This window comes from Mercenaria mercenaria, chromosome 17, assembly GCF_021730395.1.
Source record: "Mercenaria mercenaria strain notata chromosome 17, MADL_Memer_1, whole genome shotgun sequence".
Taxonomy (NCBI): Eukaryota; Metazoa; Mollusca; class Bivalvia; order Venerida; family Veneridae; genus Mercenaria; species Mercenaria mercenaria.
The window spans coordinates 15586672-15613861 of NC_069377.1; the positions used below are offsets into that span (position 1 = coordinate 15586672).

Consider the following 27190-nt stretch of genomic DNA (forward strand, 5'->3'; position numbering starts at 1 on the left):
CAAGCAGTCTTGCCTTACCAGCTATACATGCAAACAGTCTTGCCTTACCGGCTATACATGCAAACAGTCTTGCCATACCAGCTATACATGCAAGCAGTCTTGCCATACCAGCTATACATGCAAGCAGTCTTGCCTTACCAGCTATACATGCAGACAATCTTGCCTTACCAACTATACGTGCAAACAGTCTTGCCTTACCAGCTATACATGCAAGCAGTCTTGCCTTACCAGCTATACATGCAAACAATCTTGCCTTACCAGCTATACATGCAAACGAGTAGTCAGAATACTTTAGTATTTTAAAGAAGCAGTTGTACTTTTAGGAACTTGAAGTTCTAGAAACAATGTCCATTGAAAATATTTATCGAACAAATCTTTCCTACAGAAAATGATGAAGAAAAAGGTAAGACATTCATTTGAATGTACCAGTAATTATGTTACCCTTGAATGGTTATGCTTATTATTATTATTTTTTGTTTGAAAAGTTATATGATTTTTTGGAATCATTTGCATGCATCTTGTGTTCAGATAGATTGCATAATGTGGTTTGATTTATCACTGTACCCACCTTTGAAGAAGAGGGGTTAAATTTTTTTCTTGTTGTCTATCTGTCTGTTGGTTGTCTGTCACGTGTAAGACCATTTGGTTTTCCCTTTGTAACGTGAGAGTACTTTGTATTTCAATGGTCAAACTTCATGGCTTGATCACCTTTGGATGAGTAGATAACCCCTCTTTCTTTGTTGATCACAAGGTCAAATGTCAAAGTCACAGTGATACGAGACTGAAAAGGGTTTCAATTCAAATGCTGAAGGACACTTTGGGCTACATTTGTCAAAGTTCATTGGATGATTTTCTGTGGCTTGTAGAAGATCCATATTCTTGTTGGGGTCAGTAGGTGAAAGGTCAAGGTCAAAGTTACCTTTTAGACTGATGATCTGCTGAATAACTACAGAATGCTTTGGGCTACAACAGTCAAACAACTTTGTAGGATAATTGGCTGTGATCAGTAGATGACTTATAACATTTAGGACATCAGTAGGTCAAAGATGAAGGTCAAAGAAACTTCTAGACTGAAAATGGTTTCTGCACATTATGACTATCAGTCTTCATTGGATGGTTGTCTGTAGTCAGTAGATGACCCCCATTTGTTTTTAGGTCATAAGGCCATTGGCAGGACATCTTGGGAGAGGGAGCAAATATGTTTTGAAAACAGCTCTTGTTTATTGTCAATATTGTTTGTAATTGCATATAGAGAAATGTTTGAAGTACAACTGTAATTGAAGACAATTTAAATTTAGTGTGAAGCATTGTATGTATGACATTATTTGTACATGAACTTCACATTTTGTATTTAGAGGAAATTGTCAGTTAGGGACACCCATATAAGCATGCAAATAGTACAAACATCCATGGTCTGTCACAAGCCTCTTGCATCTGTGGGTTCGAAACCTTCCTTGGGGTGTAGCATTCTTTCATACAGAAGGTCGATGATTGCCTGTATCTGAAATAATGCCCAGTGGAAAGTCACTGTGTGGCATGCAAGTGTGTCAGTGTGACATTAAACCTAACAAAAAACCAACACTGGCCAGTGTTTGTTATGGGAATTATATTTACCGTATGTGAAATGAAGGATGATTATATACAAAATAATACAGAATTTCAGAAGTTTGTTAGCAACTCACCACTTTTTGTAGATCTCAGTAGATCAAGCTCAACACTGTCAACTGAGAGGTTGCAAGTTTGATCCCCAAGCAGTGTGACCTGATAATTTGACAGAAGACAGTATGTATTAAGTGAGTTGTCTTCCACCTCAGATTTAAATGGGGAAGTTGTCAGTAACTTGTAAATGTGGGAAGTTGTCACTTACAAGTTGTAGACATGTGTACATACTGGTGTGGAATTCAGGGACACCAGTTTGGTTTCTTGAATAAGTTGCAAAATGTTGTGAACCTCATAAAAAAGTTACTTATTACCATAAGTGCATAGTACTTGTAAACAGTAATCTTTGTAAATAGAAGTAAAAATTTGGTTTTATTTCCATGTCCCTGCTTTAGTCCTGTAATGGTTACCTGTGTCAATGATTGTGTCTTAGATACCCTGGTATTTTGATGGTATTTGGTCCTGTCACCATGCTTGGTTACAGTTTTAGCTCGACTATTCGAAGAATAGTCTAGCTATTCTACTCACCCTGGCGTCGGCGTCGGCGTCACACCTTGGTTAAGTTTTTGCATGCAAGTACATACAGCATCCAATTAATGGCATATAGCTTTGAAACTTATTTTTCTTTTTAGGTCAATTCCAGCCTCTCTGGGTCAAGTCCTAACTCTGACATGTATTTTGAGCAATTATGCCCCTTTGGACTAAGAAAATTGGTTAAAGTTTTACATGCAAGTTACTATCTCCAAAACTAATGCAGATATTGAATTGAAACTTCACATGTGTCTTCAGGGTTATAAAACTAGTTGATAGCAGCAAGTCCCATACTCTGACTTTCATTTTGGCAAATTATGCCCCTTTTGGTCTTAGAAAAATTCTGGTTAAAGTTTTGGCATGCAAGTACATACAGCTATTCTAAAAGGCATATAGATTTGAAACTTATTTTTTCTTTGCTAGATCCATTACAAACCTCACTGGGTCAAGCCCAACTCTGACATGTATTTTGAGAAAAATTATGCCCCCTTTTAGACTTAGAAAATTTGGTTAAAGTTTTACATGCAAGTTATTTCTCCAAATAATGCAGATATTGATTTGAACTTACACTATGTCTTTGGGGTTATTAAATCTAGTTGATAGCAGCAAGTCCCATAACTGACTTCATTTTGGCCAAATTATGCCCCTTTTGGACTTAGAAAATTCTGGTTAAAGTTTTGCGTGCAAGTACATACAGCTATTTCTAAAAGGCATATAGATTTGAAACTTATTTTTCTTTTGCTAGATCAATACCAACCTCACTGGGTCAAGTTCCATAGTCTGACCTGTTTTTGAGCAAATTATGCCCCTTTAGACTTAGAAAATTTTGGTTAAAGTTTTGACGTGCAAGTGTACATACAGCTATTTCTAAAAGGCATATAGATTTGAAACTTATTTTTTCTTTTGCTAGATCAATTACAACCTCACTGGTCAAGACCCATAACTCTGACATGTATTTTGAGCAAATTATACCTCACTTGGTCAAGTTCCATAAGTCTGACCTGTTTTTTGAGCAAATTATGCCCCCTTTTAGACTTAGAAAATTCTGGTTAAAGTTTTGCGTTGCAAGTACATACAGCTATTTCTAAAAGGCATATAGATTTGAAACTTATTTTTTCTTTTGCTAGATCAATTACCAACCTCACTGGGTCAAGTTCCATAAGTCTGACCTGTTTTTTGAGCAAATTATGCCCCCTTTTAGACTTAGAAAATTTTGGTTAAAGTTTTGCGTGCAAGTACATACAGCTATTTCTAAAAGGCATATATATTTGAAACTTATTTTTTCTTTTGCTAGATCAATTACCAACCTCACTGGGTCAAGACCCATAACCTCACTTGGTCAAGTTCCATAAGTCTGAACTGTTTTTTGAGCAAATTATGCCCCCTTTTAGACTTAGAAAATTCTGGTTAAAGATTTGGGTGCAAGTACATACAGCTATTCTAAAGGCATACTAGATTTGAAACTTATTTTTCTTTTGCTAGATAAATACCCAACCTACTGGGTCAAGCCATAACTCTGACAGTATTTTGAGCAAATTATGCCCCTTTTAGACTGTGACAAATTTTGTTAAGTTTTACATGCAAGTTAGTAATCTCCAAAACTTAATGCAGATATTGATTTGGAAACTTCACATGTGTCTTCAGGTTATAAAACTAGTTGATAGCGCAAGTCCCATAACTCTGACCTTCATTTTGCCAATATGCCCTTTTGGACTTAGCAAATTTGGTTAAAGTTTTGCATGCAAGTACATACAGTATTACTAAAAGGCATATAGATTTGAAACTTATTTTTCTTTGCTAGATCAATTACTAACCTCACTGGATCAAGTTCAATAACTCTGGCATGTATTTTGGGCAAATTATGTCCCCTTTTGGACTTTGAAAATTCTGGTTAAAGTTTTACATGCGAGTATTCTATCTCCAAAACTAATGCAGATATTGATTTGAAACTTCACATAAGTCTTTGGAGTTATAAAACTAGTTGATAGCAGCAAGTCCATAACTCTGACCTTCATTTTGGCCAAATTTATGCCCTTTTGACTTAGAAAATTCTGGTTAAAGTTTTGCGTGCAAGTACATACAGTATTTCTAAAAGGCATATAGATTGAAACTTATTTTTTCTTTTGCTAGCAATAATTACCCACCTCACTGGTCAAGTTCCATAAGTCCTGACTGTTTTTTTGAGCAAATTATGCCCCCTTTGACTTAGAAAATTTTGGTTAAAGTCTTTGCGTGCAGTACATACGCTATTTCTAAAAGGCATATGATTTTTAAAACTTATTTTTTCTTTTGCTAGATCAATTACCACTCACGGGTCAAGACCCATAAACACTGACAGTGTATTTTGAGCAAATTGTACCTCACTTGGTCAAGTTCATGTCTGTACCTGTTTTTTGAGCAATTATGCCCCCTTTAGACTTAGACAATTCTGGTTAAGTTTGCGTGCAAGTACATACAGCTATTTCTAAAAGGCATATAGATTTGAAACTTATTTTTCTTTTGCTTAGATCAATTTACCACCTCACTGGTCAAGTTCACATAAGTCTGACCTGTTTTTTGAGCAAATTATGCCCCTTTTAGATAGAATAATTTTGGTTAAAGTTTTGCGATGCAAGTACATACAGCTATTTTACAAGGCCTATAGATTTGGAAACTTATTTTTTCTTTTGCTAGATCGTTACCAACCTCACTGGGTCAAGACCATAAACCTCACTTGGTCAAGTTCATAAGTTCTGACTGTTTTTGAGCAAATTATGCCCCTTTTAGACTTAGAAAATTTGGTTAAGATTTGGGTGCAAGTACATACAGCTATTTCTAAAAGGCATATAGATTTGAAAATTATTTCTTTGCTTAGATCAATTACCAACCTCACTGGGTCAAGTCCCATAACTCGACATGTATTTGAGCACATTATGCCCCCTTAGACTGTGAAAATTTGGTTAAAGTTTTACATGCAAGCTTATTATCTCCAAACTAATGCAGATATTGATTTGAAACTTCACATATGTCTTCAGGGTTATAAAACTAGTTGATAGCAGCAAGTCCATAACACTGGACCTTCATTTGGCCAATATGCCCTTTTGACTTAGCAAATTCTGGTTAAAGTTATGTGCATGCAAAGTAATACAGCTATACTAAGAGCATATAGATTGAAACTTATTTTTTCTTTTGCTAGATCAATTCTACTCACTGGAATCAAGTTCAATAACTCTGGCATGTATTTGGGCAAACATTTAGTCCTTTTGGCTTTGAAATTCTGGTTAAAGTTTTACATGGAGTTTCTATCTCAAAACTAATGCAGAATTTGATTGAAACTTCACATGTGCCTTAGGGGTTATAAATATGTTGATAGCAGAAGTCCATAATTGATATGCATTTGGTCAAATTATTCCCTTTTTGAATTAAACTCTTTTTATTTAACCTTTTTAGGTAATATTTTCCTTGCCTCTGGGACAATATTTCGAATAGTCGAGCTTGGCTGTCTTACGGACAGCTCTTGTTATTAATTATTATTATTGGGAATTGCAGAAATTAGGTGATTGTGAAATAATGAAATGTTTACAGGTAAAATGACATCTTCCAAGGAATTCTGAAGACTGGTTTTATTCCTAGACATGTTACTTAAAAGATATGTGTATATAACCTAGATCTTGTATGATTATATAGAATAAATGATTTAATTTACAAGTATGCAAAGTTAAATTGAATTGATTTCTGCATCAAAGAATGTGGATAATTATTTTATTAATTGAAAAAAAAAATCATCATAATTGAGATTTTACCATTACATAAATTACCGTAGCTTAAATTTTGCATATTTGTTTAAAAAGCATGCCACCAATCTATTTTTATACGATGAAATTTTGAAATTGGATCAAATTGTAATTTGTAGAGAGCAGTTTGGTCATACCGTGCATAACCAACTTTATATCGAATGAATTAAAAATTTGGAAATTCCACAGTGGAAATAAAACAATTTGTATATTCTTGCACACCAGACTGGCGTTTCTGGTGATTTTACCCATGCCGGCAAAACCCATCTGGCACCCCCATGCCAGATGACTCTCGTGCTGTTAATGACAACTAGCGATTCATGCATTGTTTATCTAAAATACGAAAAAATCGGGTACCTTTGGTAGTTTCTTTCCATTCCTTAAAGTATATATTTTTTATTCAAAATACATTATTTTACAGTAAGGACATACCGTTCGGTTACAAATGATAAAACTGAAGTGGAACTTTGTTATTGTGCATCACTGAAGCGTCATGATGTCACTTCTGCTTACGGATGTTAATTCCCGGAGCTTTATGTACATACTCTACTATAAGAAAGAGGGTTACAAAGTATTTCTATTTGCTTTGTTATTTTATTATTTGTAAAATGTGGTATGCAAGAAAAATAATCTGTCAGAACAATAAGCTTATATGTATACAATATGCAAGAAATAATATCAGTCATGTGCTCATGAATCGGATCCCTTGGCCACCTACGCATGGGAAGTAACTCGGCAAGTCTCGTTACCGCCCATTGCGCAGGTGCCCTCGGGACAGATATTTCTGTCCGATCCATAAAAACATGACATATATTTAATAATGTGCATTAAGAAATGTACAAATATAATCAGATAATTAATAATTATACTCTGCAATGTAGTAATCTTACAGTCGGGCAGTCCATTGCAAAAAAATGCATTTGAGCCACCATAGAAAACCAACATAGTGCATTTGCGACCAGCATGGATCCAGACCAGCCTGCGCATCTGTCCAGTCTGGTCAGGATTCATACTGTTCGCTAATGGTTTCTCTAATTGCAATAGGGTTTGAAAGCGAACAGTTCTGACCAGACTGTGCGGATACGCAGGCTGGTCTTGATCCATGCTGGTCGCAAGTGCACTATGTTGGTTTTCTCATGGTGCGGCTCATTTGTCAAAAAATAAAAAAAAGATAGTGTTGTATTCTTCTACACTTTTAGAGGGATTTCTTGAAACTTCATACACATAATCACTATGAAATATAAATGCATGCGACTGTCATTCACGGCTGGTCCAAACATTTCAGAGTTATTGGAGTCGTTTGACAGTAACTTATTTCTTGTGATATTTAAGCTGTGACAGAACGTGATTTATGCCCCACATATTTATTGTGGGGTATAAATCATGTTCTGTCATAGCTTTAGTTTATTTTGCATTTATATGATTGAAATTTTATACTGTACTCCAGTTTTGCATGATGCTTTAACCTTTACCCTGCTAAATTTCTAAAATGGACTGGTCCATCATTCAATTTCGGCAATGCCTTTTATTATTTGAAAGGGTGTTCACTGAAAATTTACTGACTGAATAGCGAACAGTGCAAAACAACTTGTCGACAGCAGGCTAAAGGTTAATTTTAAAGCAAAGAATATCATATTCAAACTGACCCTAACGTCAGCATTGTACTTTAGTAAATACTTAGAAATAGGATGTTTAGAACTGCCAAAAATTTCATCATATAATAAGAAATTTCTAAAATTTAAAACAGATTTAATGAAAGTATGTTTTAACATTGAACATATTTTAATGCGAGCTATTTTTCTTTTATTGAGAGTGTATGGTTTGTTGCTAAATATGAATTGTTTAGATATAAATGAATTCATTCCAGCTATGTTAGCAAATGTGCAAAATATTCCCCAAAAATGGCAATGACATTGAATTATATTGTTATTAAAGGTCAAGGTCACCCAGATGTGGTCCAGTACTAACAAATGTCTGCCCTTGTTTGTGTTTATGTTTTATTGAAAATGGAGCTGATTTCATTAAAAGTAGTAAATGAAGTGTGTATGATGAAAGTATCATTGTGGCAAATCTTTACAGTACAACACATTTCTATGTGGTTTTTATTTGGCTAAACTCAAAACTTGAAAAAATAACTAATTTTGTCACATAATGAAACACTTACTAAATGACTTGCTAATTAATGTTCAAAACTATTGGCCATTGGACCTCGGGCAAAAATATTATCGGACAATTCATGTTCTAAGTGTATGTTTCCTGTGAAATTTATCATACTTACACATTTGTATAATGTTGTCATAGGATTTCATTGAAAGATACACTGTAAGGAAGATAGCACTGCTATGAAATTACTCATATGAAACTTTTAAGTCAGTTTTATGTCAAAAAATGAAAAATTCATTTTGTAAATCAACTAGCTTGTTACAGATTGGAATTTATTATATACCTTTTGTATTGTATGCTGCCAGACTACTTTCATTAATATACATGACCTGACACAGTTCTATAAATAGCGCACATAAAAACTTCACTTAGTTTCATTTTAATATCGATGAACATTGAAGATTTCGTTCAATAACAGAACAACAAACAAAAAGGTAGAGGTATATAATAAAAGCATCTATATAACAGTAGCTAGATCTGGGATTTAGTATTCGGCTCTTGTGAATTTTGCAAGGTCGGATCAGACTCAGCGCTCAAGCCAATACAGCATCCCAGATCAAGCTACTATTATAATAACCCTATTTTATTATGCTAGAAGATCGATGCGTTATTAGGCTAGTAGTAGCCTTAAAAATTGTGTAATGAATAACAAAATATTGCATTCTACATATCTTTTTTCTCCCAGAATATATACTTCACGGTTTACAGTTTCTTAATGATTGCTGTATGACAAGATTTTTGTATGAGAATGTTATGGTGTACTTTTATTATTTGGAACTTTTTCAATATTTTGGATTATCGTTTGCTTTGTAGGAGGCTTATGGTGTATTACCGTCCGTCCATTCAGTTACTAGTGCATCTGTAGACATGTAAGTGTTGTTTTTGTCTTTGTATGTGATAATCTTTTAATAACAGGTGCTTGAAATTTTGACCAACAATTTTCTGTTTCTGTTACTGTTACATACCTCCATTCTGTTATAAAGCTTAAAGTGCAGATAAATGGTATAGCAAAATCATTTTCATGGATATTGTTGTTGAGTCATACAAGGAAGTCCAGTGAACACTAAACTTTTACAATTCTATAAATTGAATTTTAGAATTTTAGCAAAGCCACAAAATTTGATAGCAACAAAATGAAGTCATTTAACAGTATCAGATCTTGTGAAAACAATACATAATGTAATATGCTAGCCCTTTTTGCAGTGGATAGTATAATGAAGATAAATTTGAAGTCAGGCCTGAATATCAAGCGTCTTTACTTTCAGCAAACTTTTCATACTTTTTATATTGTGAATGCACTATACATGAACTTTGGTAGCTATAGATGTAATGGAAAATATTACTTTTCTCATCCTCTTACAATACTGCATCAATTATCGATGGTCATTTTTCAAAATACTGAACCTACATTTTCAGGTGTTTTTTTTTCTTCATCATTAAATTGCCCGAAACATGTTTTGCAAAAATGACACACTCTTCCATTTTGAAAGCCTTATTTGATCAATAAAAATGTCAAACAAAAAATGTACGAAAAAAATTGCAACATTAAGCAGGAAATTCAATAAGGAATAATTTGGAGACAAAGATTCTACATTTTTGTAGCTTCAGCTTTTTGCATCATTTTGAGAAAATTTTTATTCACACATCATAAAAGATTTTGTAGCATGGGAACCATCATTATGTAACAATTATAAAATGATATAATTGTATAAAGTTGGAGATTTGAGGAGTTAAGAATTGAGGGTTTACTCTAGAGATGCTGTGATAGATACTTTCTTAATATTTTTGAATGACACATTTGTTGAATATACATTTTCATTGAACAAATTTTCTATGAAAATTTTATTGACTTTTTAAAAGATCGCTAGTGGAATTGCAGTGTTTCTTCCTGCCAATGCTTCTTTGGCTTAAATGGCTTCAGAGATTTAATCTGTTAATTTGTACCGTTTATATATTTCAGTGGGCCAAAAATGATTTTAGTTAATATCTCGTGGTACATAAAAACCTGAGACAGTTTGTTCAGTTTGTGATTTTATATTTCAGAAGTCCTCGTCTTGACACAAGAACTTGCAGTATTGCTGATTCCATTCCTTCCCCTACCGGTAGTTTTACGTCTGCTGCAGATCTTCCGTTTATTCTACCGGAAAGTTCTCTGCCAGGTATAAAGATTAAAACAATAATAAGGATAATGCAGCGAGTGATTATTCATGTGCACCTTCGTATTGAAAACCATGTAGAAAAATGGTTAATGTGTTATTTCAAGGCAGGATGGCTTGTTTCTACTCAGATTCTATTCACAAATAATCACATTGAAAGATTCAGCATACAAATTTTTAACTGATTTTGATTGCTAAGACACCTATGGGTCGTCAATTTCCAGATGTGACCTGAAAATATTGATAAATGCAAGAAATAATTGATCATGTTTCAGAGGGTCCAATAAATCACGAGGAAGAGTTGGAGGATGAGGGAGAATATAAGGACAAAGACCTTGAAGGAATGGAAGAACATAAATCTATCATTTTACATCTATTATCACAGCTGAAGTTAGGCATGGACCTTACCAAGGTAAAAACGCCTGAAATATTCAGTTACTGTTAAAGATAGCAAAGATCATAACATTCTCTAGATTGCTTCTTGTATTTCATTTATGCTTGGACCTATCCGAAGGTAATATTTACCAAATTCAAGACTGAAATTAAAACATTGACTTAGTAATATTTCTCTTGCTGGCTTTCCTCTACTCAGGCCATGTTAAAGAACCAACCTGTTAATTCAAAAAGAGCTTGGCTGAGTTAGCCAGACACGTTTGTATAGATCTAAAAGTTCTCTTTTTTTGTGTTTTGATGGCTTAATTCTCTAGCTTTGATGAGAATGCCCTGTACTTTCTTATAGTGACTGAATTTATATCTTATTTACCTTTTGAAATTCTTATTAAAATTCGTGGTAAATAAATTAGCTATGATAAAGCAGATTGAGTTTAGTTTTGCATTACTTGACTTTGGTGAATTGATAAACTGTATGCTAAATAGCTTGGTAAACTACATTACATGAATATTAGCAAAAAGGTTAAACCATAATTATTTGTTATAAAATATACAGACAGCAGCTTTCACACTAATGCAAATACACCTTTATGTTAATGTGGGCTGTTTATTATGCCCCCGGCATCTACTGATGCGGGAGGCATATAGTGATTGTCCTGTCCGTCCGTCCGTTCGTTTATTCGTCTGTCCGTCCGTACAAGGTTAACCAAATGGGACCCTTTCGTCTAGCATCAGTACCCCTTACTAGAATGACTTGATACTAATGCAGATGAAACCTGTGACCATTTCTCATCTTCACACATAACCTAACCTAAGTTTGACCTTGACCTCATTTTGGACTTAGGTTGCTTTATATGGGCCATCTCTTGGTTAACCAAATGGGACCGTTTCGTCTAGCATCAAAACCCCTTACTAGAATGACTTGATACTAATGCAGATGTAATCCGTGACCATTCTTCATCTTCACACATCACCTGACCGCAGTTTGACCTTAACCTTGACCTCGTTTTGGACTTACGTTGCTTTTTATCGACAAGGATGCCACCGGGATCATCAAGCGTTTATTGAACGCAGCTTCTTGTTCTATCCTTGTTGAAGCATGTATTTGGTTTTTCAGGTTGTGTTACCAACATTTATCTTGGAGAGACGATCATTGTTAGAACTGTTTGCAGATTGTATGGCTCACCCTGATGTGTTCTTAAAGTATGTGCAAAATATTTGTAGTGCTAAACTTTTACAAAGGGAGATAACCATTTTTAGCTCGACTTACAGAAGAATATGGTAAGCTATACTACTCATGTCAGCATTGGTTAAAGTTTATGTAATACCTTGTATACCATCAAAGATATTTACTTCAAACTTGGAGCACTTGTTTATTATAACAATCTCTACTTGTAGACAAGTGTACATGACTCTATATGGCCCTTTTTGGACTTGGAAATCGGTTCAGTTTTCGTACAAGTCATCCTTTTGACGAAACTATTTGACATGTGGCTTTGAAACTTTAAACACTTGTTTATGGTCATGATCTCCATCTGTATGCAAGAGTACATAACTCTGTCAACTATTTCAACTGAATTATGGCCCTTTTTGGACTTGGAAATCAGTTAATTTTTTCATACCAGTCCATATTTTGCCTAACCTGTGTGTCATATGGCTTTTAAACTTTGACCACTTGTTTACCATCTTAGTCTACATATGTAGGCAAGACTACATAACTAGGTCAAGGACTTTAGCTGAGTTATGGCCCTTTTTAGCTCATCTGATTTTTTGAAAAAAAATGATGAGTTATTGTCATCACTTGAGCGGTTGTCGGCGTCGGCGTCGGCGTCTGCGTCGGCGTTGCCTGGTTAAGTTTTATGTTTAGGTCAGCTTTTCTCCTAAACTATCAAAGCTATTGCTTTGAAACTTGGAATACTTGTTCACCATCATAAGCTGACCCTGTATAGCAAGAAACATAACTCCATCTTGCTTTTTGCAAGATTTATGGCCCCTTTTGTACTTAGAAAATATCAGATTTCTTGGTTAAGTTTTATGTTTAGGTCAACTTTTCTCCTAAACTATCAAAGCTATTGCTTTGAAACTTGGAATACTTGTTCACCATCATAAGCAGACCCTGTACATCAAGAGACATAACTCCATCTTGCTTTTTGCAAGATTTATTGCCCCTTTTGGACTTAGAAAATCAGTTTTCTTGGTTAAGTTTTATGTTTAGGTCAGCTTTTATCCTAAACTATCAAAGCTATTGCTTTAAAACTTGCAACACTTGTTCACCATCATAAGTTGACCCTGTATAGCAAGAAACATAACTCCGTCCTGCTTTTTGCAAGATTTATGGCCCCTTTTTGACTTAGAAAATATCAGATTTCTTGGTTAAGTTTTATGTTTAGGTCAACTTTTTCTCTTAAACTATCAAAGCTATTGCTTTGAAACTTGCAACACTTGTTCACCATCATAAGGCCTAACTAAACTAAAGGAACCAGCGTGGGAGCCATCTGGTCTAGTCGCGTAATGGCTGCCAGGTATTTGAACACTAATTTTTCACTTGGCATGGCAACAGAGATCTAAATTGAGGCTAGTTTTTGTTTAAATTTCATTGTGGATGTATTGTTGACATTTTGGTAGGAAAAATGGGAGAGCAGGTTCTATTTGGTGAAGTCAAGCTCAATTTTAGTATGAGTAGTACTTCCAGGTCACAGCAGTGTGATTTTGATGTCAGTTTACAGTAAGTAAATGTGACCAGAGAAATCTTTCTTAGAAGATACATGACACCTACTTTTCTCTTCATTTTATATCAGTTTTATCATAACTCTTTAAAATGAGGTAAGGATTTGTTCTCTGAAATGGGTCTAGCTATGTTTGGTAGCTCTTTGAAAAAGGTCAGTTTTATATAGAATATATAGGGGAAACTATTTAGGCTATTGTGACCTATAAGAAAATGTGGGCAAAAAATGAGATTTGTCCAGATATTGATATAAATGAACTAGTTTGGTCAGATTTTGGTATAAAATGAGCATTTCATTGAAATTTTGCTGCAAAAAATGGTAAAAAAACCAAAAAATCACATTTTCACTGTCTTGGGGGTATTTTTTTAAAAAAAATGCAAATTTGCTCTCTAAATTATGCCCATCTATACCTTTCAGAGGGGACATTTGGTATATTTCAAAGTGTTAATGTGTAATTTGCTTGCAAATTATGGTGAAAATTTATGAAATAGGGCAAAAACCAGCTCTGGCTACAAGAACTGGTTAAAAATTATGTCGCGACATCAGTTTTGAAGGAAAATTGGCGCAGGGACCAGCGTTACTGAAAATGCCATAAAACCTGGAAAACTGATTTAATCAAGCTGAAACTTGGTATTTTTCATGCAGATGTGTTACTGGTACTATACAAATGAAATTGAGACTATTACAGAAAAACAGCTTTTCTTATAGGCCTAACTAAACTAAAGGAACCAGCGTGGGAGCCATCTGGTCTAGTCGCGTAATGGCTGCCAGGTATTTGAACACTAATTTTTCACTTGGCATGGCAACAGAGATCTAAATTGAGGCATTTCATTGTGGATGTATTGTTGACATTTTGGTAGGAAAAATGGGAGAGCAGGTTCTATTTGGTGAAGTCAAGCTCAATTTTAGTATGAGTAGTACTTCCAGGTCACAGCAGTGTGATTTTGATGTCAGTTTACAGTAAGTAAATGTGACCAGAGAAATCTTTCTTAGAAGATACATGACACCTACTTTTCTCTTCATTTTATATCAGTTTTATCAAAACTCTTTAAAATGAGGTAAGGATTTGTTCTCTGAAATGGGTCTAGCTATGTTTGGTAGCTCTTTGAAAAAGGTCAGTTTTATATAGAATATATAGGGGAAACTATTTAGGCTATTGTGACCATAAGCTGACCCTGTACAGCAAGCAACATAACTCCATCCTGCTTTTTGCAATAATTATTGCCCCTTTTGGACTTAGAAAATCATTTTCTTGGTTGAGTATTATGTTTAAGTCAACTTTTCTCATAAACTATCAAAGCTATTGCTTTAAAACTTGCAACAGTTTTTCACCATCATAAGTGGACACTGTACATCAAGAAACATAACTCTATCCTGCTTTTTGCAAGAATGATGGCCCTTTTTAGACTTAGAAAATCATGGGTAGAACAATATTTCTATTACACAAAAAAAATCAGATGAGCGTCAACACCCGCAAGGCGGTGCTCTTGTTTGACATAGGAATTAGTTAAGTTTCGCATACCATTCCATATTTTGTCTAAACTGATATATGGCTTTGAAACTTTGAACACTTGCTTACCATCATGGTCACACATTGCCATATAGTGCAAGACTTATCCAAATCCACAAATACAGGTACATTGTTTGTCTTATCTAGTTTTCTTCTTTTGTCCGAGCATACAAATGTTATCCAGGAGGCAGCCCCAATTGATCTATGGTTCAGCCCAAGCCAAGCACACAAGTGTTGTCCAGGAGGCAACCCCAATTGATCTATGGATCAGCCTAGGCCAAGCACACAAGTGTTGTCCAGCAGGCAACCCCATTTGATCTGTGGTTCGGCCTTGGCCAAGATTTCATTGAGCTTGAGACTTGAACACAGTTTTGCTGATATGTGGATTGAGGCAGGAGTATATTTGTTGTAGTTTATATGTATGTATTGTTTCCTTGACAGAATAACAAGTCTACCTGATCCGGAGGATCGTATGATGGGTGTATTAGAGTGGTATCTTACATCATTCCATGCTGGAAGGCAGGTAATGTTGTTTTCATTTGGTGTTTAAAGCCATTTTTCAATAGTCATTTATATAACAGTGATTCACAGCTCAAAAATCAGTACTGCATAATGTTCACATTAGCTTGATTCTCGATAGTCCACAGCTCTACATCAAAATTCTGATATCTATAAGTTTCACCAGACTTTAAAATAGACACTGCTGACAGAAATTGTTCCAGTTTGACGTCCAAAGCATGTCTGCTCTCTTAATTCGAACAGTTTTCATCCGATCTTCATCAAACTTGCTCACAATGTTTGTAGGCATAATATCTCAGCCAAATTCGAGAACCACTCAAACACCCCAGGCACTCTTGGATTATGGCCCTTTAATTACTCGAAAGACTGCGAAGTTAGCCTTGTCCGCTCTTAAGTCAAACAGTTTTCATCCAGTCTTCACCAAACTTGGTGACAATGTTTGTAGGCATAATATCTCAGCCAAGTTTGATGACCACCCAAATCGCCTGTGGCACTGCTGGATTATGGCCCTTGAATTAGGCCAAGATCGATGAAGGGCATATTTTGTGACAGTCTGACACTCTTGTTTGGTATTAGCTCAATACATCAGCAGTTTCTTTAAATTGTGAGTATTTACTGTTTTGTTCTATATCCATGGGTGAAAGTTTTCCGGAAGTTCCGGATTTTCCATCTCGGCCGGGATCGTTTTTCCAAATCGTCTAAATCTGGGTCGAAATTCAAGGGCGGGGGGGTGGGGGTGTTGGTATGATGTCATCAATCAACAAAGCTTGAAAAATCAGTCGATCGCCGACAAACACAGTCGACTCTGTTTATCACATTTGCCGTTTGCAGTGCATCTCGCATATCGTCAATATGTAACGACAATTTTGATTGGCCCGCATAGGCGCTGTACTTCAATGAAAACAACTGTTACGTTTTTCATAAATTTTACATGTGCCGAAAAGTTCCCGCGCCTCAGAATTTGCACGGACTTTTGTCTGCAGCATGTATTCCTCGATTTCTTGCATGCAATTTTATCTTCAAACACCACGAACATGTAGACGCTTCGTATATTGCGAGTTATGTCTTATACGAGTATTGGCGGGTTAAAGTCTGGATAGGGACGAGTGGACCTCTCTGTATGCTCATCCGATCGTACGAGTGGATTTTACCTCGTATCTTTATCAAATGCAGAAATTACATCCCTAAAAATAACCTGGATTGACTGGAATTTACCCGCGAATTGTAAAGATATCAAAACGTCATGCCAGTAATTTTCCTTTCCACGAACACGTGCAACCTATCGTAATAATAATGTCTAATTTAGGCTAGATCGCCGTTACTTCTGTTTATCGACACGTACACAAAAAACGCGCGTAGTGCATTCATTTTTTGATATAATCGCTTCAAATTTCCAACACCGCTTGAGAAGTAATACAGTTTGAATTCTATAACGATTTTGATAAGATATCGACAGAGATGTAGGCAAAATTCAATAAAAACGATCGAATTTTCATACATTTATTTGTAAAATTTCAAACAGCGCGATCTTAAATATTTATTTATTTCTGAAAGTAAGTAAATAATACATTCTATGGTCATAAAATTCAGACTTTTGACAAGAAAGTACAAAAAACAGAATTAAAAAATCTTAAATAATAAAAAAGCGACAGCTATTTCAATACATGAATAATACAATTTTTGGCAAACAGATTTCTGTGTAATGCGGCAGAATAGGTCACGTGACCTCGTGAACGTAAATAGAAATGTGGTTTTAAAATAAAGCAGTATGATGTCGCTGTGGTTTTAAATAAGTTTGATAAGTAAGTGAATGTTTGTAGATGTATTTTTGACACAACACTATGTGAGATATTCTTCTCAAACAATAACGTAAATTTTTTGAGGGCAAATAGGTCACTTTTCGTTGACACATTTACCTGTCAGTTTATACGGGATATTGCACATTCGCATTAAAAAACTAAAGAAGATACTTTTTTACTGTTTTAAAGAACCGAGGCAGTACGATCAGACAATGATGTCACATGGCGTGAAAACATGACGTAATGCCATGACAATCTCGGGCAACTTTGATCTCCACTCCAGAATGATGCCATGATACCGACACACTTCTTTTAGCTCTTTAAGGGGTTTTAACTGATGACGAAAACAAGGCCAGTACTTATTTCATCAACATAATATTTACCGATAATTGTTAATGTTTTTTTCAGCTTTGAACATGGGTGGGTTGATGATAATTATTTTTCGGGATTTTCGAATCCAAAGCAGTCTAGATCAGATAGGATACAAGAAAAATATATTAACAGCTGCATACTGATAAAAGGAAGCAAGATTCCTGTTTGTTTCATATTTAATGTTCGTCCCGGCAGTGCAGGACCGAATGTCCGGATATTTTTGGCAATTTTCGTGATGTCTGGATTTTATTATACACACCTTGTAAAGAGTTCCAATTATAAAACAAGCGTCAACCACGGAAAAGTCACTTTTATAAAAAATATTGCAGTGATGATTACTCGATCCCGTTACGTACCGAAATTTACTTCAACTGTTTGTTTTAAAACATCATTTTAGACGACCATTTATATAACTATTCAGTATTCACTCACGTTTTTCATGACTTTCACGTGCGCCTAAAAGTTGCCGCGTCAAAGTTTGCACGGACTTTCACACGCATGTCTTGATTTCTACGCTTTGCACGCTTTTTATCTCCAAAGTATCAATCTTTCCACGGGGAACAGGAGGAAGATCAAGATTTCTTTTGGGGATTAACACGCCGTAATTAGGGCAGCACGGGATAGTGCGTGAAAAATAATGTTTTTACCGCCAGCGTACAATACTTAGGACTTAGAAAGCAAACATGGTAACAAATGGAGATGGGCTTGGCTATATGAATGTGACACTGATGGTGATCGATGGGGTCTTTGGCTACGAAAACCGGATATTGCAGGGTCTGCATTTTGTGAATGTTGTGCCAGAACATTAAAATATGGTGGCATGAAAAAACAAAAATGTTGCTAGAATTTTCAGGTTGTTTCAGTCTGAATCTTACAAAAATATGTTGAGGGTATATTGTTGAAACAAGTCCTTGACTTAGAAAAGTTACTGTTAACTGAAAATCATGCATTTTGTGCAATATAATAAGTAAATTTTTGGCACACATATAAGGGTAGAATAGGGCTGTTCTAAGCATTCAAAATCACTAATTCTCAGAAGCTTCCGGGGGGCTTTGCCCCCCTGGCCCCCCCCCCCTACCAGGGCTTTGCCCTGGACCCACCAGGGGCCCTAGCGGCCCCCAAGCCCCCAGCAAATTTTTCAGGATTTTCAATATTCCATACTTTCACCCATGATATCTATTTTATGTATTCATGTATTTTTCAGGGCTCTATAGCAAAGAAACCTTATAACCCAATAATAGGGGAGACATTTCATTGTTCGTGGAAAATACCTCCAAAGCAAGAAGGGTCAAAAGGTGACCAAGGAGAACCATGTTTGATGACGTACACAGCAGAACAAGTGTCACATCATCCTCCTGGTATGTGTAAAACCATTGAAGTACACTTTTCAAGCCTGCTTGCTTAGCTCAATAGAGAGTGCGCAGATCTATGTATATCAGGGTTGTGAGATCGATCCCCGGCTAGGTGTATGTTCTCCATGACGATTTGATAAAAGACATTATGTCTGGTATCATTCTTCCACCACCTCTTATTCATGTGGGGAAGTTGGCGGTTACTTGCAGAGAACAAAATTGTACTGGTACAGAATCCAGGAACAGTCTGGTTGGGTTAACTGCCTGATGTTACATAGCTGAAATACGGTTGAAAAGCGGCCTTAAACCTAAAAACAAACAAAATAAATTTTCAAAAATTTTATATTCATGTCAAACTTTTTTCTGTACCAATGACATGCTGTGTAGTAGAAAAAAAATCTTCCTTTGGTGTGTAAATCTCATGCCTAATGCCTATGACGTCAAAAACTTGTTCAGCTGTTCCGTATGCAGTAAGTATGTGTTTTGTAAGAATTGTTAAATTTCTTGTAAAAAATTAAACTAGTTAATCCATAATTTGTTTCCATGTTTATTTCAGTTTCTGCATTCTACTTTGAGTGTCCCATGCATAATGTGTGTATAAATGCGTCTATATATACCAAGTCAAAGTTTATGGGGATGTCTATAGGAGTTGTTATGGTAGGAAAAGGTATGTACATGACATTTGCTGTACTAACCATTTTTTTGAAGGGCAATTTATCTGAGTTTCAAATATCATTGAATGTATTGTCAATAATTATTCTTGTCAACTTTGAACACAAATATTTCTCCCTTCAAGGCACTATTATAGTAACTTTCAAGGAAATAGACTGGTGAACTACACTCGATGGTCTTCTAATTCCCTTAAATTACCTTTCTGATTAGTTACTATGATATGATAAATAAATATTTTCAGTGGTCCTCAAGCTTCTAGACTTTGATGAAGAGTATGTGTTCAGTCTACCGAGTGCGTATGCCAGATCTATACTGACCACACCATGGGTGGAGCTCGGTGATAAAATTCAGATGACATGTCAGAAAACTAATATGAATGCATCAGTTGTCTTTCATACAAAGGTAAGTTGATTGATCTACTGTATACTGGAAATATTTAGTTAATATAAAAATGCTTGTTGTTTAATCTGAGTAATTTCTAATAATTTTGTGCTCCCACAAAATATTTTTTTTGTAGGGGAAATAGATTTGTCCTTCCAAAAAGATATTGACAGTTTTATACAGTTTATGAAAACTTGAGAAAATAAACGGCTATAGCATGTCTGTCTCAGGCTGCCACTCGGTCACTTCCATCACAGACAGTTATGCCCTCTGTTTATTAGGGCTAGTTCACAGTTTACCTGTTTACATAAGTTACAGTTTTGTCATTCTGTTGTACTCTTAATAAGTTTGAAGTCTTTCAGTAATATTCATTCTTGCACACCGGACTAGCGTTTCCAGTGATTTTACCCATGCCGGCAAAACCCATCTGGCACCCCCCATGCCAGATGAGTCTCGTGCTGTTAATGACAACTAGTGGTTCATGCACTGATAATATATTGTTTATGTAAAAATACAAAAAAAAGCAGGTACCTTGATAGTTTCTCTCCATTCCTTTTAGTATATTTCTCGATTCAAAATATGTTAGTTTACCGTAAGAACGTAACATCACGCTACAAACGATAAAACTGAAGTGGAACTTTGTTATGATGCGTAACGCAAAACGTCATGACGTCACTTCTGCTTCAGGACGTTAATTTCCCGCGCTCTTCTATAAGAAAGAGTGCTACAAAGAAAGTATTTCTACCAGTTATTTGTAAATACGTTATGCAAGAAAAATAATCTGCCAGAATTAAATGCTAACCTGTATACGGTATGCAAGAAAAAATATCAGTCATGTGTTTACAAATTGGATAGAAATATCTGTCCCTCGGCCACCTGCGCATGGGCGGTAATTCAGCAAACCTCATTACTGCCCAATGTGCAGGTGCCCTCGGGACGGATATTTCTATCCGATTCGTAAACACATGACAGATATTATTATTATGTCTCCCCCCCCCCCCCAGCCCCCCTTCACCCTCTGGGGAGACATATTGTTTTTGCCCTGTCCGACCGTCCATACATCACACTTCATTTCCGATCAATAACTGGAGAACCATTTGACCTAGAACCTTCAAACTTCATAGGGTGGCAGGACTTACAGAGTAGACGACCTCTATTGTTTTTGGCGTCACTCCGTCAAAAGTCAAGGTCACAGGGGCCTGAACATGGAAAACCATTTCCGATCAATAACTTGAGAACCAGTTGAATGTTGAATTTCATAGGATGATTGGTCATGCAGAGTAGATGACCCCTATTGATTTTTGGGTCACTGCGTTAAAGGTCAAGGTCACAGGGGCCCGAAACAAGGAAAACCATTTCCGGTCAGTAACTTGAGAACCACTATGCCAAGAATGTTGAAACTTCATAGAATGATTGGACATGCAGAGTAGATGACCTCTATTGATTTTGGGGTCACTCAGTTAAAGTTCAAGGTCACAGGGGTCTGAACATGGAAAACCGTTTCTGGTCAGTAGCTTGAGATCCACTTGACCCAGAATGTTGAAACTTCATAGGATGATTGGTCATGCAGAGTAGATGAGCCCTACTGATTTTGGGGTCACTCTATTAAAGGTCATGGTCACGGGCCTGAACATGAAAAACCATTTCAGTTCAATAACTTGAGTGACCTAGAATGTTGAAACTTCATAGGATGAATGGACATGCAGAGTAGATGACCCCTATTGATTTTGGGGTCACTCAGTTAAAGTTCAAGGTCACAGGGGTCTGAACATGGAAAACCATTTCCGGTCAGTAACTTGAGAACCACCTGACATAGAATGTTGAAACTTCATAGGATGATTGGTCATGCAGAGGAGATGACCCCTATCTGTTTTAGGGTCACTCTATTAAAGGTCAAGGTCACAGGGGGCTGAACATGGAAAACCATTTCTGGTCAGTAACTTGAGAACCACTTGACCCATAATGTTGAAACTTGATAGGATGATTGAACATGCAGACTACATTACCCATATTGATTTTGGGATCACTTGATCAAAGGTCAAGGTCACATGGCCCTGAACATGGAAAACGAATTCAATTCAGTAACTTGAGAATCACTTGACCCAGAATGTTGAAACTTCATAGGATGATTGGTCATGCAGAGGAGATGACCCTATTGATTTTGGGGTCACTCCGTTAAAGGTCAAGGTCGCAGCGGATAGAAAATGGAAATCCATTTCCAGTTTAGAACTTGAAAACCAATTGACCTAGAAACTTCAAGCTTCATAGGGAGATAGAAATAGCAAAGTAGGTGACCCCTATTAATTTTGGGGGTCACTCCTTCAAAGGTCATGGTCACAGGGGGCTGAACATAGAAAACTCTTTCCAATCAATAACTTGAGAACCACTTGACCCAGAATGTTGAAACTTAATAGGATAATTGGACATGCAGAGTAGATGACCCCAAATGATTTTGGGGTCACTTGATTAAAGGTCAAGGTCACAGCAGCCCAAACATAGAAAATTGTATCCAATTCATAACTTGAGAACCACTAGGCCCAGAATGTTGAAACTTAGTGGGATGATTGGACATGCCAAGTAGGTGATCCCTATTGCAGCCAACCATCAGTGTCTCTTTGACTTTCGCTCTTGTCCCCTATTGACTTCTTGCATATATGACTATGCATTGGGGGAGACATGCGCTTTTTTACAAAAGCATCTTCTAGTGTATATGCAAGTAGTAGTATATAGAAGCTCTGCAATTATAAATGGCATGAAGTGTGTTTGCTATCGTGTGATTTCAGCCTTTCTATGGTGGAAAATTACATCGGGTAACAGCAGAAGTGAAGAATGGGAACACTGGCAGTATATGTTGTAAAGTACAGGGAGAGTGGAATAGCCATTTTGAATTTACCTATGCAAATGTAAGTATATTTTCCATGTGGAATAGCCATTTTGAATTTACCTATGCAAATATAAGTATATTTTCCATGTGGAATAGCCATTTTGAATTTACCTATGCAAATATAAGTATATTTTCCATGTGGAATAGCCATTTTGAATTTACCTATGCAAATGTAAGTATATTTTCCATGTGGAATAGCCATTTTGAATTTACCTATGCAAATGTAAGTATATTTTCCATAGCAGATTTACTGTTTGCTAGGTTAGTAGGGAGGACCTTGTTGATGAACTTTATCCCATGGTAATGCAAATGTTCTCTGACTTGTATCATGATTGCTTACAATACATTAACCAAAGCATATAGTTTTGATTGTGTCAGTTCAGATATGCAGTTGACTAATACAGTTACACCTGTACAAATTCCGATTTAGTTGATTATGTTACTGTAGCAAAGTTGAATTTATAACTTTCAGGGAGAAACAAAGGTGATAAATGTACATGATAATCATATCTGGAGAAAGCGGGTTCGACCAGTGGAAAAACAAGGAGATTTTGAATCACGGAAACTATGGCAACATGTCACAAATGCCCTCAGAGTTGGTGATATCAACACAGCAACTGAACACAAAAAATTTGTAAGTTGGGAAAATGATCTTTTTTCACCATTTCTTAGCTGTTTATTGGGTGATAATAAGGCCTGGGTACAAAATTTCTGTCATACAGAGAATACTCAGAGCTGTTATTGTGAAGTTACATAGATGTTTTTGTTGCAACAGCTTTGATTTAAAGCTTGACTGTTTGAAGTTTTTCTTATATGAGAGCATTCTTTGTCATCACCATCAGCATCCCAAAAGTTTTTAATGTAAACAGGTCTGTCAAAAAGTACTAGATGCTTTCAAACTTCACACATGTCTTCGGCATCATGAGTTGAACTCACAGGACAGATACATAACTCTAGCTTTTATTTTGTCAAAATTATGCTCCTTTTTAACTTAGAAATTTGGTTTGAGTTTTGCTTGTTAGCAGGCTTTCCCAAAAAGTGCAAGGTGAAATGCTTTCAGACTTTGCAAATGTTTTCAGCATAAAGAGTTGACCTAACAGGGCAAGTTATATAATTGTAACATTTTTAGCTCATCTGATTTTTTGAAAAAAAATGATGAGTTATTGTCATCACTTGAGCGGTTGTCGGCGTCTGCGTCGGCGTTGCCTGGTTAAGTTTTATGTTTAGGTCAGCTTTTCTCCTAAACTATCAAAGCTATTGCTTTGAACCTTGGAATACTTGTTCACCATCATAAGCTGACCCTGTATAGCAAGAAACATAACTCCATCTTGATTTTTGCAAGATTTATGGCCCCTTTTGTACTTAGAAAATATCAGATTTCTTGGTTAAGTTTTATGTTTAGGTCAACTTTTCTCCTAAACATCAAAGCTATTGCTTGAAACTTGGAATACTTGTTCACCATCATAAGCAGACCCTGTACATCAAGAAACATAACTCCAATCTTGCTTTTTGCAAGAATTATTGCCCTTTTTGGACTTCGAAAATCAGTTTCTTGGTTAAGTTTTATGTTTAGGTCAGCTTTTCTCCTAAACTGTCAAAGCTATTGCTTAAAACTTGCAACACTTGTTCACTCATCATAAGTTGACCCTGTACAGCAAGAAAACATAACTCCATCCTGCTTTTTGCAAGATTATGGCCCCTTTTGACTTAGAAAATATCAGATTTCTTGGTTAAGTTTTATGTTTAGGTCAACTTTTTCTCTTAAACTATCAAAGCTATTGCTTGAACTTGCAACACTGTTCACCATCATAAGCTGACCTGTACAGCAAGCAACATAACTCCATCCTGCTTTTTGCAATAATTATTGCCCCTTTTGGACTTAGAAAATCATTTTCTTGGTTGAGTATTATGTTTAAGTCAACTTTTCTCATAAACTATCAAAGCTATTGCTTTAAAACTTGCAACAGTTTTTCACCATCATAAGTGGACACTGAACATCAAGAAACATAACTCTATCCTGCTTTTTGCAAGAATGATGCCCCTTTTTAGACTTAGAAAATCATGGGTAGGACAATATTTCTATTACACAAAAAAAAATCAGATGAGCGTCAGCACCCGCAAGGCGGTGCTCTTGTTATACCCCTTTTTAACATACAGAAACTTTGTGAAGTTTTGCATGTATTAAGGTTTCTCAAAAACTCCTTGACCAAGTATTTTCAAATTGTACAGACATCTTTGGCATCATGAATTGACTTAACATTGCAAGTTTAAATTTGGCAAAATTTTGCCCCATTTTCACTTGGAAATTTTGTTGAAAGTTTTGCATGTAAGAAGGTTTCTCAGAAACTTCTTGACCAAGTATTTTCAAATTGTACAGACATCTTTGGCATCATGAATTGACTTAACATTGCAGGTTTAAATTTGGCAAAATTTTGCCCCATTTTCACTTGGAAATTTTGTTGAAAGTTTTGCATGTAAGCAGGTTTCTCAGGAACTGTTATACTGAATGCTTTCATACTCTTCATAAGTCTTAGGCAATATGATAATGACCCTTCTGAGACAGGTTCTGTATCTCCGATATACAGTTTACAAAATTATGCCCAGTTTTCAACTTGCTAAAGCTGAAGTATATAAGCTATTATTAATTTGAAAGGCTTCAGAATAATTGAGCGTGCTGTCATTAAACAGCTCCTGTTGTCTTGTTAACGAGTTCCCTGTCATGGTACCCATATTCTCTAGCAAAGGTTTAATGATTAAACAAGAGGCATTATAAACTTTGCTAATTTTCTTCTACCTCTGCTTTATGAGGGGAAGTTTGTTCCCATTTCAGGACATTCAAGATCTTGTTAACTTATAACTGTTACATATGCCAAAAGTTAATATTTCTGAACTGACTTTCAACAGCAACAAAATTAACACTTGTGATTGTGAAAGTAGAAGAAACATTGTTGCATAATGATTGATCAGAGTGTGGGGGGGGATGTGGGAAGATAGGGCAGCTTGTTTAAATATACATTTAGTTCATTTGTATTACAAGTGTATAAAGAATGAAGTAAATATTATTATATTAACATATAATTTTTGTAGCTTGAAGAGAGACAGAGGGAAGGAGAGAGACATAGAAAAGACACAAATACTCATTTCCCGACAAAGGTATGTTACATACTGAAAATTATATTTACTGGTTGTATATATGACAGCCTCTGATATAAAGTAGCTTAGATTTCAGGATATCTTTTATGTGAAGAATAATTTTCAGTCTGATTTTAACAAAAATATTGAACTTGTCCAGATGCATCATCAGCCCCCTGCTGATTAAAAAACAGTTTCAGCGACTGTAGGAATGCAGTTTTCTGTCTATCAATCTATTTGTCCTTTTGCTGTCCATCCATACTTTCATGTCCAGTCCATAGCTCTGTCATCCATCAAAACATTTGAATATAAATTGACGCAAGTGTTCCCTTTAATGACCTCAGTTCAAAGGTTGAGATCACACTTGGAGGTCAATATGGCCTTTTCCCTATCTAATCTGTATCTCAACCATCCATCAAAGGATTTTAATATTACTTGGTACAAGTGTTCCCCATAATAAGACAATGTGTCCTGCTCAACATCTAGAGCCATAGCTTAAGGGTCAAGGTCTCACTTGAGTTCTGAAGTAAACATTGGTTTTCCCCAGTCTGGCCTGTAAATTTTTTATGTCACTTCTTGTTCTGTCTGTAACTTTTTTATGCCCCCAAAGGTGGGCATATTAAAATCGCACTGTCCGTCCATGCGTGCGTCCGTTAATTCTTGTCCGGGCTGTAACTCTTCCATCCATAAAGGGATTTTGAAATCACTTGCATAAATGTTCACCATAATGAGACGACGTGTCATGCACAAGACCCATACTCCAAGGTCAAGGTCACACTTAGAGGTCAAAGGTTATCATGGTCTGTTTCGTGTCTGGTCCATAACTCTGCCATCCATGAAGGGATTTTCAAATAACTTAGCATAAATGTTTACCATAATGAGATGACGTGTCATGCACAAGATCCAGACCCTTACCTTCAAGGTCAAGGTCACACTTAGAAGTCAAAGGTTAACAGGGTCTGTTTCTTGTCCGGTCCATAACTCTGCCATTTATCAAGGAATTTTGAAATTACTTGGCATAAATGTTCCTCATAATGAGACAACATGTCTTGCGCAAGATCCAGACCCCTAGCTTTAAGGTCAAGGTCACACTTTGAGGTTAAAGGTTAACATGGTCTGTTTCTTGTACAGTCCATAACTGCCATTGATGAAGGGATTTTGAAATTACTTG

General features: G+C 36.0%; 1 protein-coding gene across 9 annotated transcripts in view; it reads left to right on the plus strand.

Annotated features, from left to right (window-relative positions):
* Nucleotides 1–27190, plus strand: part of LOC128550317 (oxysterol-binding protein-related protein 11-like) — a 68710-nt gene that overhangs the window by 32783 nt on the left and 8737 nt on the right. For 7 of the 9 annotated variants that reach the window (XM_053529141.1, XM_053529144.1, XM_053529145.1 and 4 more), the window contains 12 exons: nt 386–403; nt 8940–8995; nt 10170–10285; nt 10558–10694; nt 11790–11875; nt 15350–15431; nt 18803–18956; nt 19507–19617; nt 19864–20024; nt 22787–22906; nt 23360–23521; nt 25975–26040. In XM_053529141.1, the coding sequence (XP_053385116.1) occupies nt 386–403; nt 8940–8995; nt 10170–10285; nt 10558–10694; nt 11790–11875; nt 15350–15431; nt 18803–18956; nt 19507–19617; nt 19864–20024; nt 22787–22906; nt 23360–23521; nt 25975–26040 (1269 nt within the window). The remainder of the gene's footprint in view (nt 1–385; nt 404–8939; nt 8996–10169; nt 10286–10557; nt 10695–11789; nt 11876–15349; nt 15432–18802; nt 18957–19506; nt 19618–19863; nt 20025–22786; nt 22907–23359; nt 23522–25974; nt 26041–27190) is intronic. The other 2 variants (XM_053529142.1, XM_053529146.1) reach the window with 1 other exon arrangement.